Below are 18,461 nucleotides of genomic sequence, written 5' to 3'. Positions count from 1 at the left end.
CGTTTGAAAATCTCCCTCCCTCCGCCTCCCCCTCCCCCACCTCTGCCTCTCCCTCCCCCCTCTCTCTCCCCTTCCCTCTCGGAAAAATTCCAGAACTTTCCATCTTGACCCCAGGGGCAGACACTGCCCCGTGGGCTTCCTGGGGCAGAACCCCACAGCTCCCACTGAGACGGAAATTTAAAAGGGCACAACAGCTCCTTACACTCCCTTCTTTCCCAAATCCAAAATATCTTTCAGCAGGAAAATCGGCGGGATGGCCCTTACTCCGTTCTGTATTCCAGTTAATCACCCCAACGTTATTTTTACAGAGAAAAGAACGTCACCCACAAGGTTACTGCGCTCAGGTCGGCGCAAGCCAGACTGCTGGAGGAGCTAATGGCTGAGTTTTCCTTGTGCGAGCTTGGGAGGGGCGGGGGGGAGGGGGTAGGTAGAAAACTCCCCAGAAAGGGCGCTCACACCCGTCCGCAGCCAGGTGGGTGGACGGACGCCAGGGGGCAGGAGGAGGCGCTCGAGCTCCGACCTCCACTCCGGCGGGCGGCGGCGGGAGCGCACCTATTCCAGGTCGCCCTCGGGGTGTTTGTGGCTTCTCCAGGCGCGCCGTGGAACGCGCCGCCGCCGGGCGGGTGGGGTCTGTACCCAGAGTGATCCCCGCGAGCAGCACGGCCCGGACGCCGCTGGAGCGGCGCTGGCTCTGGAAGAGCCCGGGGCTGAACATTCCTCAGAACATTCCCGCGGACGGACAGACAGCCGCGCTCGCATGCTCTCCGTGTCCTTTCTCACTTCTGCGCCGTGAACTCCGTTTGCGAAGGAGGAGCTTGAGAAAAGCTCTCCGACCCCAGGCCCGGGTCTGTTTTACTTCCCCGAGAGACAGCGGCGGGGGGAACTGGGGGGGGGGCGGGGGGCGCTCGATCTACTTTGGCTTTTAGGTGCCTTTTAGGTGCAGTCGTTCTCTCGCAAACACGCCTCGGAGTGCGCCCCCGCACACGCCGCCCCGCCCCCACAAGCTGCGCGCCGCGCCGGGTTTCGACTGGCGCCCCCGCGGCTTTGCGCAGAACTTTGCTCTCGGGCTTGCCAGTTTCGGGCGGACACGACCACCCCTGCGGCGGGCTCCCCTGCGTGCGGGGGTGGGGGCGGAGGTGGGCGGTCCTGCGTCGCAGGTAGCCGGAGAGGCGGATCCAGCCCAGCGGGCGGCCACGGCGGGGCGCGCTGCAGGGTGGGCGGGCAGCCCCGGGCCGCCCTTCGCCTCGCTCGCCGGACCCGCGGAGGAATCTTCGACCCGCGGCCCTGCCCGCTCTCGCCCCGCCCCCGACCGCAGCCGCTGATTGGCAGGAATCGCTGTCCAACCCGCGGCTCGGGGCCTCCTCCAGGGGCCGACGATTGGCTGCCTCGGAGTAAGGGGGTGCCAGGGGAGGGATTTCCCTCAAAGCTCAGGCTCGGTCCCGAGCCCCCGGGAGGAGCAGTGGAGCGGCTCGCTTCGCGCCACGGACCCGCGCGAGGCCGGGAGGGCCCGTCGTCCTCCCGGCGAGGTCCAGTCCCGCCCGGCCGCGCACCTGGCCGGTCCTTCGGTCCCAGCCTCGGCCGCAGCAGGTCGCAGCAGGCAGCGCGCGGAGTCCTGGCACTTTCCGGAGGGGGTCTCTTGCGCCTGCCCGGGGACTGACCGCGCGCTCTCGGGCTTACCTGTCCGGGCTGCAACACCTGCACCATGCACGCCGCCGGGACCCCCGGGGGCGCCTCCCGCGCGCGCCACGGAGTCAGCTCCACCAGTTTGCAGCTCGCGCCGCCGCCCCGGCGGGTGCTGCTGCTGCCGCTGCTCCTGTCACTGGTAAGCCGCGCCCCGGCGCAGCCCAGTGCCCTCGGCCTGGAGTCGCTGTCCTCGGATCTCCCGGGGGTGGCCGGGGTCCCCGCCGAGGAGGCTATAGTCATGGCGAACCGTGGGCTCCGGGTGCCCTTCGGCCGGGAGGTCTGGCTGGACCCCCTGCACGACCTGGTGCTGCAAGTGCAGCCGGGGGACCGCTGCGCCGTGACCGTGCTGGACAACGACGCCCTGGCCCAGCGGCCCGGCCGCCTGCATCCCAGGCGCTTCCCGTGCGACTTCGGCCCTCGAGAGGTGAGCTACTCTCATCTGGGCGCGCGCAGCCCGTCGCGAGACCGCGTCCCGCTGCAGCTGCGCTACGACGCGCGCGGAGGGACGGCGGTGCTTCCCCTGGTGCTGGAGGTGGAGGTGGTCTTCTCGCAGCTGGAGGTGGTGACCCGGAACTTGCCCCTGGTCGTGGAGGAGCTCCTGGGGACCAGCAATGCCCTGGACGCGCGGAGCCTGGAGTTTGCCTACCAGCCGGACACGGAGGAGTGTCGCGTGGGCGTCCTGTCCGGCTTGGGGACGCTGCCCCGCTACGGGGAGCTGCTGAACTACCCGCTACGGGGAGCTGCGGAACCAGGGCTGGCCAGCGAGGGGGGCGCCGGGGAGCCCCTCCTGATGGACTGCAGAGCCTTCCAGGAGCTGGGCGTGCGCTACCGCCACACAGCGCCCAGCCGCTCCCCGAACCGCGACTGGGTGCCCATGGTGGTGGAGCTGCGCTCGCGAGGCGCCCCCGCGGGCGGCCCCGCTTTGAAGCGAGAGCACTTTCAGGTGCTGGTGAGAATCCGAGGGGGCACCGAGAACACGGCGCCCAAGCCCAGCTTCGTGGCCATGATGATGATGGAGGTGGCCCAGTTCGTCCTGACCGCGCTGACGCCGGACATGCTGGCGGCCGAGGACGCGGAATCGCCGCCGGACCTGCTGATCTTCAACCTCACCTCGGCGCCCCAGCCCGGCCAGGGCTACCTGGTGAGCACGGACGACCGCAGCCTGCCCCTCTCCTCCTTCACCCAGAGGGACCTGCGCCTGCTGAAGATTGCCTACCAGCCGCCGTCCGAGGACTCGGACCAGGAGCGGGTCTTCGAGTTCGAGCTCGAGGTGGTGGACCCAGAAGGAGCGGCCTCAGACCCCTTCGCCTTCATGGTGGTGGTGAGGCCCATGAACACGCTGGCGCCCGTGGTCACGCGCAACACGGGCCTCGTCCTCTACGAGGGCCAGTCCCGGCCCCTCACCGGGCCCCCGGGCAGCGGCCCGCAGAACTTGGTCATCAGCGACGAGGACGACCTGGAGGCCGTGCAGCTGGAGGTGGTGGCCGGGCTCCGGCACGGACACCTGGTCCTTCTGGGCGGCGCCGGCGGCCGCCCCGCCCCCAAGACCTTCACGGTCGCGGAGCTGGCGGCCGGGCAGGTGGTGTACCACCACGACGGCAGAGACGGGGCCCTGAGCGACAACCTGGTGCTGCGGATGGCGGACGGGGGCGGCCGGCACCCGGTGCAGTTCCTGTTCCCCATCACCCTGGTGCCGGTGGACGACCAGCCGCCCGTGCTCAACGCCAACACCGGGCTGACGCTGGCGGAGGGCGAGACGGCGCCAGTCCCGCCCACCGCTCTGAGCGCCACCGACGCGGACTCGGACGACGCGCTGCTGCGCTTCGTGCTGGAGTCGCCGCCCACCGCGGGGCACCTGATTCTGCGCCAAGCCCTCCCCCCCGGCGAGGCCGAGCCGCTCACCGGGAGCCCGTGGCGCAGACGGGGCACGTTCTACGAGAAGACCGTGACGGAGTGGCGGCAGCAGGACATCGCGGCGGGGAGGCTGTTCTACGCGCACACGGGCCCGCACAGCCCCGGGCCCGTGACGGACCAGTTCGCGTTCCGGGTGCAGGACAGCCACGACCCCCCCAATCAGTCCGGCCCACACAGGTTCGTCGTCCGCGTTCACCCGGTGGACCGCCTCCCTCCGGAGCCGGGCAGCGGCTGCCCCCTGCGCATGGTGGTGCAGGAGTCCAGGCTCACGCCGCTGCGGAAGAAGTGGCTGCGCTACACGGACCTGGACACGGACGACCGCGAGCTGCGCTACACGGTGACCCAGCCCCCGACGGACACGGACGAAAACCGCGCCCCGGCCCCGCTGGGCACCCTGGTCCTGACCGAAAACCCCTCGGTGGTGGTGGCCCACTTCACGCAAGCCCAGGTCAACCACCACAAGATCGCCTACCGACCGCCCGAGCAGGAGCTGGGCGTGGCCGCCCGCGTGGCGCAGTTCCAGTTCCGGGTGGAGGACCGCGCGGGCAACGCGGCGCCCGGCACCTTCACGCTGCACCTGCAGCCCGTGGACAACCAGCCGCCGGAGATCCTCAACACCGGCTTCTCGGCGCCGGCGGGGGGCCGCCACACCCTGAGCGCGGCCGAGCTGCACGCGACCGACGCGGACACGGACGCGGCCCACATCACCTTCACCGTCACGCAGGCGCCCCAGCACGGCCACCTGCGGGCGTCCGGGCGGGTCCTGCCGGCAGGGGGCGCCTTCCGCTTGGAGGACATAGAGCAGGGTCGGATTTCCTACGAGCACAGTGGGGACGCGTCCCTGGCCGACAGCTGCTCCCTGGAGGTCAGCGACAGGCACCACGTGGTGCCCATCACGCTCCGGGTGGCCGTGCGGCCGCGGGAGGACGAGGCGCCGCCGCCCAGCCTTCCCGCGGGCACCCTGGGGTCCTACCTGGACGTGCTGGAGAACGGAGCTGCCGAAATCACGGCCGGCGTGCTCGCGGGGGCCCAGCGGGGCCCGGAGGACCTGCCGCTGACCTTCCTCCTGGAGGACCCGCCCCTGCTCGGGGAGGTCCTGGTGGGCGGCGCCCCCGCGGCGCAGTTCACCCAGAGGGACGTCCTGGAGGGCACCGTGGCCTACGCCCACACGGGCGGCGAGGTAGGCCTGCTGCCCCGGGCGGACTCCTTCAACCTGAGCGTCTCGGGCGCCGCGTCCCGGGAGTGGCGCGTCGGCGGCCACTCGATCCGGAGAGTGACCGTGTGGGTGACCGTGCTGCCCGTGGACAGCCAGGCCCCGGAGGTTTCCGTGGGGGAGCAGTTCACCGTGACCGAAGGGGACAAGGGCGTCATCACCTCGCGGCACCTCAGCGCCCGTGACGTGGACTCCCCGCACGACGACCTCCTGTGCACCATCGTGGCCCAGCCCGCCGCCGGCTACGTGGAGAACGTCTCGCCGGCCCCGGGCTCCGAGAAGTCCAGGGCGGGCGTGGCCGTGAGCGCCTTCACCCTCAAGGACGTGGCGCAGGGGCACGTGAACTACGTGCAGAGCGTGCACCGCGGCGTGGAGCCCGTGGAGGACAGGTTCGCCCTCCGCTGCTCCGACGGCATCCACTTGTCGGAGACGCACTTCTTCCCCGTGGTCATCGTGCCCGCCAACGACGAGCCGCCGGAGCTGTTCGCCCGCGAGTTCGTGGTGATGGAGGGCCGGAGCCTGGTGGTGGACACGCCCCTCCTCCACGCCGCCGACGCCGACGTCCCGCGGGAGGAGCTGACCTTCGTCCTGGCCCGGCCGCCCGCGCACGGCCGGGTCCTGAGCCAGCTGCCCAACGGCACGGCGGCGGTGCAGAGCTTCACGCTGGACCAGATCCTGGAGAGCTCCAGCATCATCTACGAGCACGACGACTCGGAGACCCGCGAGGACAGCTTCGTGCTCCGGCTCTCAGACGGGGAGCACTCCGTGGAGAAGACGGTGCTGGTGGTGGTCCTCCCCGTGGACGACGAGACCCCCAGGATGGCCATCAACCGCGGGCTGGAGGTCGAAATCGGGGAAACCAAGGTCGTGAGCAACAAAATCCTCCTGGCGACCGATCTGGACTCTGAGGACAGCTCCCTGGTCTACGTGGTGCGCTACGGCCCGGAGCACGGCGTGTTACAGAGGCGGACGCCCACGGGCGCCTTCGAGAACGTCTCGCTGGGCATGAACTTCACCCAGGAGGAGGTGGACGGCCGCCTGCTTCAGTACGTGCACTCCGGGCGGGAGGGCGCGCGGGACCTCATCAAGTTCGACGTCACGGACGGCACCAACGCCCTCATCGACCGCTACTTCCACGTGTCCGTGGGGGGCGTGGACGTGGTCTTCCCCGAGGTGGTCAGCAAGGGCGTGTCCCTGAGGGAAGGCGGGAAGGTCACCCTGACCACAGACCTGCTGAGCACCAGCGACCTGAACAGCCCCGACGAACACCTGGTCTTCACCGTCACCAGGGCGCCCGTGAGGGGCGTCTTGGGGTGCACCGACCGCCCCGGGGCGCCCGTCACCTCCTTCACGCAGCTCCAGCTGGCGGGCAGCAAAATCTACTACGTGCACACGGCCGACGACGAGGCCAGGACGGACAGCTTTGAGTTCCAGGTCACCGACGGGCGCAACCCCGTCTTCCGGACCTTCCGCATCTCCATCAGCGACGTGGACAACAAGAAGCCGGTGGTCACCCTGCACGACCTGGTGGTCAGCGAGGGGGAGCACAAGCTGATCACCCCCTTCGAGCTCACGGTGGAGGACGGGGACACGCCCGACCGCCTGCTGAAGTTCACGGTCACGCAGATGCCGGTGCACGGCCAGCTGCTGCTCAACGGCAGCGGCCCCGCCGCCGCGTTCACCAAGCAGGACCTGAGCGAGAACTTGGTCAGCTACAGGCACGACGGCTCCGAGTCCGGGGAGGACAGCTTCTCCTTCACGGTGACCGACGGGGCCCACGCGGACTTCTACGTCTTCCCGGACACGGCGCTCGGCACGCGGAGGCCCCAGGTCCTGAGGATCCGGGTCCTGGCCGTGGACAACAGCGCCCCCCAGGTCGCCGTGAACAAGGGGGCCTCGTCGCTCCGCACGCTGGCCACGGGCCACTTGGGGTTCGTGGTCACCAGCAAAGCCCTGAAGGCGGAGGACAGGGACAGCCCGCACGCCTCGCTGCGGTTCGTCGTGACGGGGGCCCCTCGGCACGGCCACCTGCTGCACCTGGGCCAGGGCAACCACAGCGTCTCTCGGTTCACGCAAGGTACGTGCACTCGCGCTTCTCCTTCCGCGTGGCCCTTCTCCGGCGGCGGTGCCGCGGGCCTGGCTTCCGGGGCACGTGGCTGTCCCTGGAAACTGTAGGAAGGGGGGCCTCGAACTCGGGTCCAGACAAGGGGCAGGGCAGGGGGTGGGGGCAGAAGGGGGAGGGGGAGGATCCAGGGACTCTCCTTCCCTAGAGGACCGCTCCTTCCTTGGCACACGTGCCCCCAAGGTGACCTCCGGTAGCGCATCGGCGGGTGTAGCCGGCAGGGGCCAGGCTTTCCAGCTGGGCTCCGAGCGCCACACCCCTGCCCTCCGAGCGCGCGGCCCGCTCTGCGCGCTGGGCACAGTCCGTGGAGCGGTTCGTCCCCGCGGGCAGAGGCGTGCTCTCTACACGCTGAGTGCCCGGAGTATCGTTGTTATTATTATTATTGCCACCATCACGTAGCATTGGAAGAGAGCCTCCAAATTTGCATTTCTTTAATTTTTTAGGGCGTCGTTCTACTACTGTCATAGTTGTAAGCAAAGTTAAAAGGTGTAGGTATACGTTGCAGGGTGTGTAACTTTGCATACCTCAGGACCAACACCTGTCCTGGGGTAAGAAGCAAGCCCCTCGCTAGGTCCACGGAGATGACAGGCCCCAGGCGTGTCACTGCGGCACACCCCAGACGGGGGGTGTTGGCAGGCGCGGCACACGAGAGGACGGGGTGTCTGTCACCACGGTGAGCCTCCACCTCACTGTCAGGACCCCGGAGACATGCCAGTGAGACGAGTAGCAGCGAGAGGAGGGAGTTGCTTTGTCCGGAACCTTCTCTCTGCCCTGCTTCAAGCGCAGCAACAGACTCCCCCCCACCGGCCCCTGCCCCAGTCTGCGTCCTTGAGGCTGACGCAGTTCCCTAACCTGGATCTCGTGCGTGGGGGCCCCACCAGAGCCAGGAAGGGCCGGGGGGGAGGGGGAACCTCTGAGCAGCCGGCTGGCGAGCTGGCGTGGGGCAGGGGCTCTAAATGGTCAGCTTTCACGGCCAAGGGCTCCGGGCGGCTCCCAGGAAACCCCCACCTCGTCGGGGGTGGGAAGGGGGTCCGTCCTCTGTGGGGTCTGTGGGCAGAGACAGAGTGTGACCCCCGGGAGTCCCCGGGGGGGGGTGTTCTTTTCCCGCAGTCGTGTGGAGCTCTCAGATGAGCAAGGCGTCAAGAGACACAGAGGTCGCAAAGCGCAGGGTCCAAGTGAGCCGCTGCTCCGTGTTAGGTGCTGGCAGCGCGCCCCACGGGCCGACCTCCCCCCGACTCTCGGCCAGACGCCGGCGTGCGCCCCAGGGCCTGCGGGGGCAGGAAGGCTCCGAGGGCCGACGTCTCGCCGGACCGGCAGGCGGCTATGTGGGAAGGCTCTTGGAGGAAGGAGGCGCAACCTCAGGCGGGCGTCTTCTCAGGGAACGTGCAGGGGATGGAAGGAAGGCCGGGCGGGCGGAGGTGGCTCCCAGTGTCCACTTCCCTCGGCCGGTAGCTGCATCGGCAGCCGTTGTCACCAAACAGGTGAATCACACGGCAGGACACGCAGTGGTGACAGTGGTAAGGAGGCAGATACCGCAGGCAATGCAGTGTTTAGTAAGTGAATAATGGCGAGAAGGAACCCTGTGTTTCACGCACTCACCGCTGTAACCCTACGCCTGCCCCCCCCCCGCCCCCCACGCGGACACTGAGGGTTAGGAAGCGTCACTCTGCATCACTGCTCTGGCCGGAAGGAGGGCGCCCATCAGGGTCGGGGGTGTCTTCAAGGGGATTCTGGGTGGGACCCGCAGATGTGCAGTCTCGTGGCAGCTGCTGGTCTGGGGCCCTCCCCCCGGGACTCCCCACGACCGCCCTCTGTGGTCCTTTGTGAGTGATGAATGAAGAACAGTACGTTTGTGATAGAAGAAAAGGGAACGTAAACCTTTAAGATTTCTTAAAGGTTAAGAAATCTTAACCTTTAAAATAGAAATAGAAATCTTAACCTTGGAAATAGATTGTCACATGCCGGGAGGAACCCGGATAGTGACCAGGGAAGCTGCTGGTGCTGAGTCCCCCCACACCCACTTCCCCAGCAGCTCTCGGGGGAGGAGGTCAGTGTGCGAACACCGACCAGCGGGGACTGTAGGACTGCCATGGGCGCTCTCCCATCGGGGAGACAGAGTGGAACCCCTAAGGGGCTCGAGCTGGTGGGGTGCGCGGGGGCTGTGCCGTCTCCCCAAAGCGGGTTTTGCTGCGACCCCGACTTCTCCTGGGAACAGCTCCGCGCTGCTTGGGGTGGACCGGACGACCATCTAAGTTCTGAGCGTCCCCGGGCAGAGTGCTTGCCTCCTCGTGCCGTCAGGGCGGCATCGTCACGGAGGAGCGCTGGTAAAACGGACGGATCACATTTTAAAAACTGTGTTCGCCAATAATAAAAACAGATTATGCCGGGGAAGTTAGTTGATCGCTGAAAGCGGAAGCCGCAGAAGGGGCCCGTCTTTTCTTTTTTCTGCCCCTCCTTCCCACGTCTGTTTTGTTGTGTGTTTGTTTGTTTGTTTGTTTGGGAAAGGGCATTTCTGAGGCAGATCCGTTTCTCCCCGTGAGTAAGGGCTTTAGCGTTCATTAGATGTGTTGTGTTCTCTGTCCTCTCCGACATTGACTCACGATGGCTGTGTCAGTGTGGGGTTTTTTTAACCTGATTTTTTTTCTCTTTCAAAATGTGAGCTCCTTAAAATCAGCCGGTGGCACTGCGAGTGGTGAGAGAGTGAGCTGGCGGGCGGGCGCACAGGGCACCTGCTCGCTCCCGGGGGCCGGTCCTGCAGGGAGGCCACGGGCGTGGCTCCTCCAGTGCCAGGAACCCTTCCAGGCCCCAAAATACCTCCCTGTCCAGCTGTCGTGGGGCCCCATATTTAGGCAGCCGCTGCTCTGGTGCATGGACATTCAAATGCCATGCAGGGTGGGGCAGTACCTCCCTATTATTACAACCGAATTCTTTTTTTAAAGCTTTATTATTGTCACTTATTTTTAGAGAGAGGAGAGGGAGAGGAACATCCATGTGTGGTTGCCTCTCCAGCGCCCCCTACTGGGGACCTGGCCTGCAACCCAGGCCTGTGCCCTGACTGGGAATCGAACCAGAGACCCTGTGGTTCACAGGCCGGCACTCAATCCTCTGAGCCACACCAGCCAGGGCTACAAGCTGACTCTCGAGCTGTGTGTGCGGCACCGGGTTTCCGTGGGAACGTGAAACCGAGGGGCTTAGAGACAGGAGCGCCCACTGCCTCCCTCCGGGCAAGGGGTGGTGACAGCCCACAGGGCCCCCTGAGCCACCAGGTGTGAGCCCCAGGGACTCACCGGCCGCCTTGTCCTTTGGCTCTTTCCCAGCGGACATCGACGACATGAAGATCTGCTACGTCCTGAGGGAAGGGGCCAACGCCACCAGCGACGCCTTCCAGTTCGCCGTGGAAGACGGCGGTAAGTGCCTCGCTCGCCTGTGGGTGTGCTCGGGGAGGGCCCCCATCCCCCCACCCCGGGTCGCTCCGCGGTGTCACGAGGAGCCCGCACCGGGCGCTGTGCTGCGCCCGTGGTTTCAGACCGGGTGACTGCGCCAGTTGCTGCAGAAGACCCTGCCCGCGCTCCCTCTGGCGTCTGGTGCAGCGCTGCTGGGCGGGGACCTCCGGTGAGTGTTCCAGTTACTTCCGTTCCGTGGCCGTGACCCCTGAGGGAGAGGTCTGTGCACGCACCACCCCCACGTCCCGGTGTGCAGACCTCGCCCGGCATCGCGCCGCCCGCTCCGGCGATGAGAGGACGCCGGAGTCCAGCTCGGCTCCATGGGCGCGCCGTGTGCCCCCCCCCCCCCCCCCGGGCACCTCCCCGGGTGTGGCGTCTGCTCACGCGCATGTGGGAACACGGTGCCTTTTCCCGTTTGGCACGAGGGCACTGGGGGCACGACACTGCTGGGAAGCGTGCCACGTTCACCAAGAAATCGGTGAGAAAACTGGTGCGAAGGAGAGGTGGGCGGGTCTCACCGATCTCGGTGTGTGCGCCCATTTCCTCAGCCGGGGCACCTGGCGACTTGGCCCCGTGAAGTCTGTGTGGCGCGGTCTGAGGAGTGCTGGGGGGCGGGGACAGGCCCCGCGTCCCCAGGGTCCCCCGCGGTGGGTGTTCTTGTCGTCGTCGACCCTTCGGAGCGCTGCCCGCTGCTCCCACACTTCCCTGCCCCCCCCCAACCCCGTAGACCAGGAGGAGCATGGTGGTGGCGAGGTTGGCCACAAAGGCGTGCTCGGCCTCGCAGGCTCATGTGAGACTTAGAAGAACGTCGGGAGGAATGTATGTCGCGTGAACGGGACACAGGACGTGAAGGGACGAGTGTAAGAAATCAGGGAGACGGAGAAAAGAGACAGTTCGGGTGGAGCCGTCGGTTTTCTTGGGACGCTTTTAAAACGGCGCTAGCCCTGGCCACGTGGCTCCGTGGGTGGGTCGAGCGCCGTCCCGCGGACCAGAAGGTCTGGTTTGATTCCTGGTCAGGGCACAGGCCTGGGTTGCGGGTTCGACCCCGGATCCGGGCGTGAGCAGGAGGCAGCCGACCGATGCCCCTGTCTCCCCCTGCGCACCCACCGCCTTCCGTCTCCCTGAGAGCCCTGACGACAGAAGCGCCCTTGGGTGAGGACGTAATATAGACGGACAGTGTGGCACCCCGAGGCATCATCACCTCGAAAGGAGGGCGCGCTCACCCTTCTCACGCCGTGAGGCAGTCCCTGGCGCTCGTTTAAAGTCTCCACGGGCGCAGCGGGGTCCAGGCTGGGGAGCGGCACCCGGGGGGGTGCACACCAGAGAAGCAGAGCGTGTGTCCCCGGGGCTCCTGGGGCTGTGTCCCCTCGGGGCTCCCGGGCTGTGTCCCCCCTGGGCTCCCGGGCTGTGTCCCCCCTGGGCTCCCGGGCTGTGTCCCGGCTGCAGGTCCAGGCCTCCCAGACGCGGTGCCTTTGTTCGACCGCAGCCCAGCGATCTGTGTGCTGATAAGAGAGTCTTAGAATAAGACCAAGTTCTGGCCCTGGCTGGCGTAGCTCAGTGGATGGAGCGCGGGCTGGGAACCAAAGTGTCCCAGGTTCGATTCCCAGCCAGGGCACATGCCTGGGTTGCAGGCCATGACCCCCAGCAACCGCACATTGATGTTTCTCTCTCTCTGTCTCTCTCTCTCTCTCTCTCTTCCTTCCCTCTCTAAAAATAAATAAAATCTTAAAAAAAAAAAAAAAGAAGAAGACCAAGTTCTAACAGGGAAACCAACTCATACAAGAATCACCAGCTGCTCGCACCTGCTGGTCAGTAAACTTTATGGGGGGTGCTCTATAACAATCTAGTCTGGAAAGACGATTAAAAGGTAAAGACCAAATGATTGGTTCAGGACGCCCTGTTAATCTCTAATAATGACTGAAGAAACCTCCACAGCAAAAATAACAGTTTTCTTTATAACTGCAAAAAAAAAAAGTTTGAAATTCAGTGGCCACAATTGTAAGACATAACCTATCCTTTTTATATTTTACTTTTTTCTTCCTCATTATATATACAGGGTCGGGCAAAAGTAGGTTTATATATATTCATATGGAAAATAATATAATTAATAGTAATACTACAAGAATAAACTGTTTTGTGTACTCACGACTGTGAGCCTACTTTTGCCCCATCCTGTTTGTGTATGTACACACACACACACACTCTCTCTCTCTCTCTGTTATTCTGCACTGTTTTCTCTGTAGCTGGATGGGATCGTAGCAGCTACTTTAACATCTGAGCCTGCACTCAATCTTTGGAAAACGTTATGGAGTATATTTTGGAATGTTGAGTTAGGGATGATGAGTTGAAGGGACTGGCTTTGGTTCTGGGTTTCCCGGACACGCGGCCGGCCTCTGCAGCCTGTGTCTGCGGGAGTGAGAACCGAATCACGTCAGGAGTTTTCTCTCAAAAGTAGGCTCTCCGTGCGAGAGAGAGAAAATTCCAGAGACGGGCTTACCCTTCCCCTCACTGACATGCATTTCTTGCACGCTTGTGCACACACATTTATGCCATTTTCCGGCACTTCCCAAAGGGAGGGGTGTCCCCGGGGACAGCGGCAGGTGCCTGCGTCCTGGGAATCGTCATCCCCGTGTCGTGGCTGCAGGGACCTGGGTCTCCGAGCAGCCCCATGGCCTCCCCCGGTGCAGCCACCCGCCCAGGAAGTGGCGGAGCCCTCTCCGGGCGCCAGGCGACGACACCCCAGTGGGTCACCTGACCCAGCTGTCGCGATTCACGACCACCTGCTCCAGGCAGAGGTAGTAATCGCACTCATACACCACGCCCCTGGAACTGTCTCATCATCTCACCTCTGGGGAGCAAGTCAAGGCACCACGGCCTAAAATTAAGAACTCCCCACTCGAAATTTTCTTTTCAGTCCACTGAATTTGTCTCTTCACGTCAACGAGAGGGATTTCAGGACAGTGACCATGCAAATTCCTGGGACAGTTATGACCCTCGGACACCCTTAAAAATAAACTGTAACTTTCAATTTTCGGGGTTAAAATGAGAGACAAGATTGAGGATAACAGAAAGCTAAAAACCTTGTTTCAGATGTAACTGTGTCATCACCAGAGCCCGGCTCGCCATCCGCAGAGTTCCTCTGCTATGAGGCGGCGTGATGGATTGGGACCCCCCCCACCAGTCATGGGTGGCGCTCGGGGCGGGGCCAGCACTCCCTGTGTTTGGAGGGCTCTGGGGCAGCAGCCAGAGGCCGGGGTCGTCACGGGCATGCTGCCTGCAGCACCGGTGACGGCAGGACTTTCCCACCGCGGGGCTCCCACCCCATAAATGCTGGCTAATGTAGCACGTGCACCCCACACACACACACACAGAGACCCTTAGATCCCAGGGTTCTCCCCGTCAGATCTGAAATCTTATATCCGAGGTATTATTATTTACCCAACTTTGCTTTCCTAGCATCCCCGAGAGCTTGGTAAAAAAAAAAAAATGACACAAACAGACAAAACACCTTGCTCCTATTTGGCAGATGAGAAAACGGAGTCACACAGGAGGTGACCAACCCCCCTGGCGGTGCAGGACCAGGCCCGGAAGGCCAGGTCTCCCTCCTCGGGAAAGGGCTCCGGCGCTCGCTCGGGGCAGGGAGGGTGGGCGGCGTGGCCGCCAGACCTCTCCGGCCCCTCCGGCCCCTCCAGCCTGGGTTCCAGAGCATGTAGCAGGTGAGAGAGTGGAGCTGGGGTCCCCGTGGCGGGCGCAGAAGGAGCCCCAGGGCCTGGGGACGGCCGGTTCTGTGCCGGGTCCCCCGATGGTCAGCGCACCCCGATGTTTACAGGGCCTTCCCCGGCCTCACACAGCGATTCTTTCTCTTAAAACGACACAGGGGGGAAACATTTGTGCTTTCTGAAGGTCGAAGACTCACAAATCAAATCAGCCTTAAGGTGCCACTTTATGCCTGTCCCATCCGTTAAACAGCAAACACAAAACCTTTAAAAAACCACTCCACACGGGGATTTCGGTGGCACGGGCCCACGTGAACCCCGTCTGCGACGCTGTGAACCGAGAAAACGCTTTTAAGGGATTTGTCACCATGCAGAAAAGAAAATCTAGACATTAAGTGCCTAATAAAAACAGGAAAAGTGTGTTATCGATGGCACCACCGCAACCACACGTGCAGCCCCTACAGTCCGTGATCATGAAGCCGGTCAGACTGTGAGCTCCTCTCGCAGTGACCACTCGCTTGGCAGTGACACGCGTCTGCGGGGAATCAGTGAAGGACGTGAGGAGGTCATAGCAAACCGGCCCGTCCACCCCGGCCTCAGGGCCGTGCACACTCGCGGGTTCCAGGCCAAGCTCTCGGGCCGCGCCCCGAGGTCAGACGAGGGGCCCCTCGTCGGCCGCTTCGTCTGCGGGGCCGGTGGCTGGGGCTGCGGCAGCAGCCGCCCGTGGACCTGGCTAAACCGCCTCCTGCCGCCTCCTCTGTCGTCCTTCGCGGCTTCCCGACGTCCCCGTGCGAGCCCCGTGTGGCCTGTGCTGTGGCAGAAACACAGACCCCGAAACACACATCCTCCTGGGTCGCCGCCGCTCTGAGCCCCGGGTCCAGCCCGGCACCCGGGGTTCTGTGGAAGGGAATGAGCTCGAGTTCTCGGGCCCCTTCAGAACCCGGTGCAGCGCGCCCAGCGGGCTGCTCTCGACGCCGAACTCTTCCTGCAGAGTGTCCTGGTGCGGTGCGCTCCCGTCTCTCCTCAGTTTTCCCTACAGAGCACCGCCCCTGCTCCATATAGCCCTGGGAAAGCCCAGCTCGCACACCTGCCCCCGGTGTGCCCCAGGTGTGCCCTGGTTGTGCCCTGGGTGTGTCCGCCCGAGTGGCTGTCAGGCGCGCCCACGTGCCATTTCCGCTGCAGAGCCGCTCCCGACACGTGTGTGCTTCTGCCTCTGCCTGTCTTCCAGCCGGGAGTGCTGCACCTGGAGCTCGGGGGGCTGGGGAGACCCCAAGAGGTGTGAAGGGGCTCCCTCGCATCAGAAAAGCGTCACCGGCCCCATATCCTGGCGCCCACCCAGGGCCGGGCCACAGCGCAAGTCAGACAGAGGCCGACGTGCACGGGGAGACACAGGGAGACGGGGGCGGGGGGGGGGGGGGGGGGCTCTGCTCTGATCCAAGGACCGGCCCCAGACGCCGTCCCGAGGGAGCTCCTGCAGAAACGGCCCCGGCGGGCCCACTGCATTCCTTCAGCGCCGCCGCCTCTCCTCCTGGCATCAGTTTAAGTCCCAGCGGCACCAGCGGGATTGCCGGTGCAGCTTCCACGTCTCAGACCCACGAAGTCGACGGCTGCGGAATCCCCTCCGAACCCGGCAGCGCAGCGCCCTTCGGCCGAAGCCCGTGCCGTTCTTCAGACGCTCCGTCCAGAAGGAGAAAAGTTCTCAGGGCAGTACAGTAGCTGTCCCGCCGTTTTCTAGTGTAAAGAGAAGCAGAGTTTTTCTTTCTTTTCAAAATTTTCTTTAAAGATTGTAGTTATTTATGTTTAGAGAGGGGGGAGGGGAGGAGAGTTCTCTGGTGGGCAGGGAGGCCGGAGAGGCTTTTCACGGTCCTGCAGCGCACGCGGGGCGGCCGCCTCCGGCAGAGAGCTGCTGGCCCGGAGACGTCTGCGGAGCCGCGGCGGAACCGCTGGCCCGTAGCTCCCCCAGAACTCGCTGTGGCCTTGCCCCGGGCCCTGCGGTTCGGCCGGACGATAAGCTCCTGGGGGCGGAGGCCTTCTCACAGCCGTATGGGAGTTGTGAGCCGTGCACACAGAGCGTCGTACTGTGCCGGCAGCGGCCGGTCAGCGGTGTGTGGAATGAGTGGACTTGCTCGGTGAGAGAGAACACCTGGCCAGTGAGGTGTTCGGCCTCACGCCCACCCACCGATGGTGGACGTGAGACTAGGACCCTGAGGAGAGAGGCGGCTCCCCAGGACGCGGCGGGCATTAGAGCGTCACTTGCTGTTACATCACACAAACAGATCGTCATCAAACGCTCCTGAAAGCCAAGTCGCCATTTGCTGACCAAAGCATGCAGTTGCATCTTTAATCTCGAACGCTATGAGAGTGGTGAAATATTTTGTTGAAAAATTGTTCTCCTGGGTCTCAAGATATGTTTACAGCCTCGTCTTTAAGAGTGTGAAACCACATGTATTTAGCCCTGGCCACTGTGGCGCAGTTGGTTGGAGCATCGTCCTGCAGAGCGCAGGGTCACCGGTTGGAATCCCCGTCAGGGCACAGGCGTGGGTGGCGGGTTTGGGCCGCAGCCGGGGTGCCTAAGGCAGCCGATGGATGTGTCTCTCCCTCTCTTTCTCCCTCCCTCTCTGTCTAAAGGTAAAGACAATGTTTTTCAAGTCACCTTGCAGGGCACCTGAGGGTGGGGCCACGGCTGCTCCCCGTTGCACCCGACACAGCCCTCGGCTCGAGGCTGTGCCCTCCACGCCTTCCCTCTTGGATTACGATTGCAAGTGAGTCCCGGCCTGTTAGAGGAGGAAGGTGAGGGGCGGCCCGTCACCCGACGGGAGAGCCTCGCCAGCAGTTTCTCACGAGTCACGTGCGGCCGCACACCCGAGGGCGGACCCGAGAGGGGAGCCCGTTCCTGGGGCGCAGGAAAGGAGGCCGGCAGAGGGTCAGGGTGCGAGGAGATCGGCGTGGGGACCTGGTGGTGCGTTCCCCAGGGCTGGAGTCCCCGGACGAGCTCTGCGCAGATGAGCCCGCGATGCCGTGAACAGTGCGGACCGGTGTGTGTGTGTGTGTGTGTGTGCTCCGTTCCCGCCCTTAGCTGGCGGCTCTCTGCGTTTCTGGGAGCAGCAGGGCCCCCCTGTCCCGGGCAGGGCTGGCTGCCAGCGTTGCCGTTTTCCTCCCCCAGGATGCGCACAGCAGGGGTGTGGGGTGCAGGATTCTGCACTCAGGTGGGCCAGAGGGCCAGGGAGCAGGGAGCGAGCGAGGGGTTTGTGTCTGAGCGGGGGTGTGTGCCAGGGCTCCCCGTCCTACTGTGTCCACAAACACTTTCCACGAAACGCTCAGTGCGCGGGACCGTCCACACAGACAGTGTCTCTCAGCCCAGGGGACTGGGGGAGGGCTGCCTGCGTCACCCCCTTGTCAGGGAGCCCCGGGGCTTGCGAGCCGCGAGGAGGAGAAACCCTGGACTCGGGACTTCCCCCACGCCAGTCTGATCACAGACTTTTTTCTTTTTTTTTTTTTCTGTAAGCAACAGCAATTAGCACACCACGGAAACTGTCTTCCAGAGACCACAGCTCGTGGCGCCCACCGAGGGGTGGAATGATGAGTTTTTGTGCCTGTGACACTCTTCTCCTGCCGAGTTATCACACTTGTGAGATAATGTCGAGATACGATCTTGAGCGTCATTCTGGAGATTTATTGCCACCATGAGTTCTAAAAAATAGCAGCGAGCAGTTTCCACAGCGGCTACATCACCGGGGTTGTGGTTTCGTTTTACTTTATGTTGTTTTGCTTTCATCGTTATCACTAAATTCTTGACCAGACTAAGAACTCAGGCTGCTCTTATTTCTGGTATCGCCAGTCTCACTAACGCCAGTGGGTCTGGTTCTCACTCATCTCTTCCTACTTGATTCAAACAACGTTTCTGAAGGCCCCGCCCACTCTCACCGGTGACTGACGCATCACAACAACACACGGCTCGTATGGTCCGTGGACCGCGTCTTTCTTTAGATCTTTGCAAAGCGTTCAGTGCCGGCTCCGTCGTAAAGTTTAACGCGTGTGGTCCAACTGCGGTTAGTAGGGTCCTGTCCAAGTTGCAGAAGTGCCGAGTACTTAACCTTCTGTTTGTGCAAGGAATTAGCAACACGGGGGAGCTAATGGCCTCGCCTGTGGTCTGGCAGCAAACAAAGTAGCTTCTGTCGGGGAACCGCCCTTGTATCCAGCTCTGTGGAAGGTAAACAGGACAGACACAAGTCTCTGGAGAGAGCAAAGGCGTGAGAAGCGATATCTCTTTCTCTCTCTTTCTCCTTTTTTTTTTTTTTTGGTATAATTATTGGCTGCTTGAGGCCCTGCTGAGCCTGGGCCCCCAGGGCCGTTGGCCTGCGTGACCCCAC

At 63.7% G+C, this 18,461-nt stretch overlaps 1 protein-coding gene across 1 annotated transcript in view; it reads left to right on the top strand.

Annotated features, from left to right (window-relative positions):
- Window positions 1–1,568: 1,568 nt before the first annotated feature.
- Window positions 1,569–18,461, top strand: part of FREM2 (FRAS1 related extracellular matrix 2) — an 84,064-nt gene continuing 67,171 nt past the window's right edge. Inside the window, exons 1-2 of the mRNA XM_028526590.2 lie at window positions 1,569–6,887; window positions 10,250–10,339. Coding sequence (XP_028382391.1) covers window positions 1,703–6,887; window positions 10,250–10,339 — 5,275 coding nt within the window. The 5' untranslated portion in view covers window positions 1,569–1,702. The remainder of the gene's footprint in view (window positions 6,888–10,249; window positions 10,340–18,461) is intronic.

Source organism: Phyllostomus discolor, chromosome 11 (genome assembly GCF_004126475.2).
Source record: "Phyllostomus discolor isolate MPI-MPIP mPhyDis1 chromosome 11, mPhyDis1.pri.v3, whole genome shotgun sequence".
NCBI classification, from domain to species: domain Eukaryota; kingdom Metazoa; phylum Chordata; class Mammalia; order Chiroptera; family Phyllostomidae; genus Phyllostomus; species Phyllostomus discolor.
This window is presented reverse-complemented; position numbering and strand designations above follow the sequence as displayed.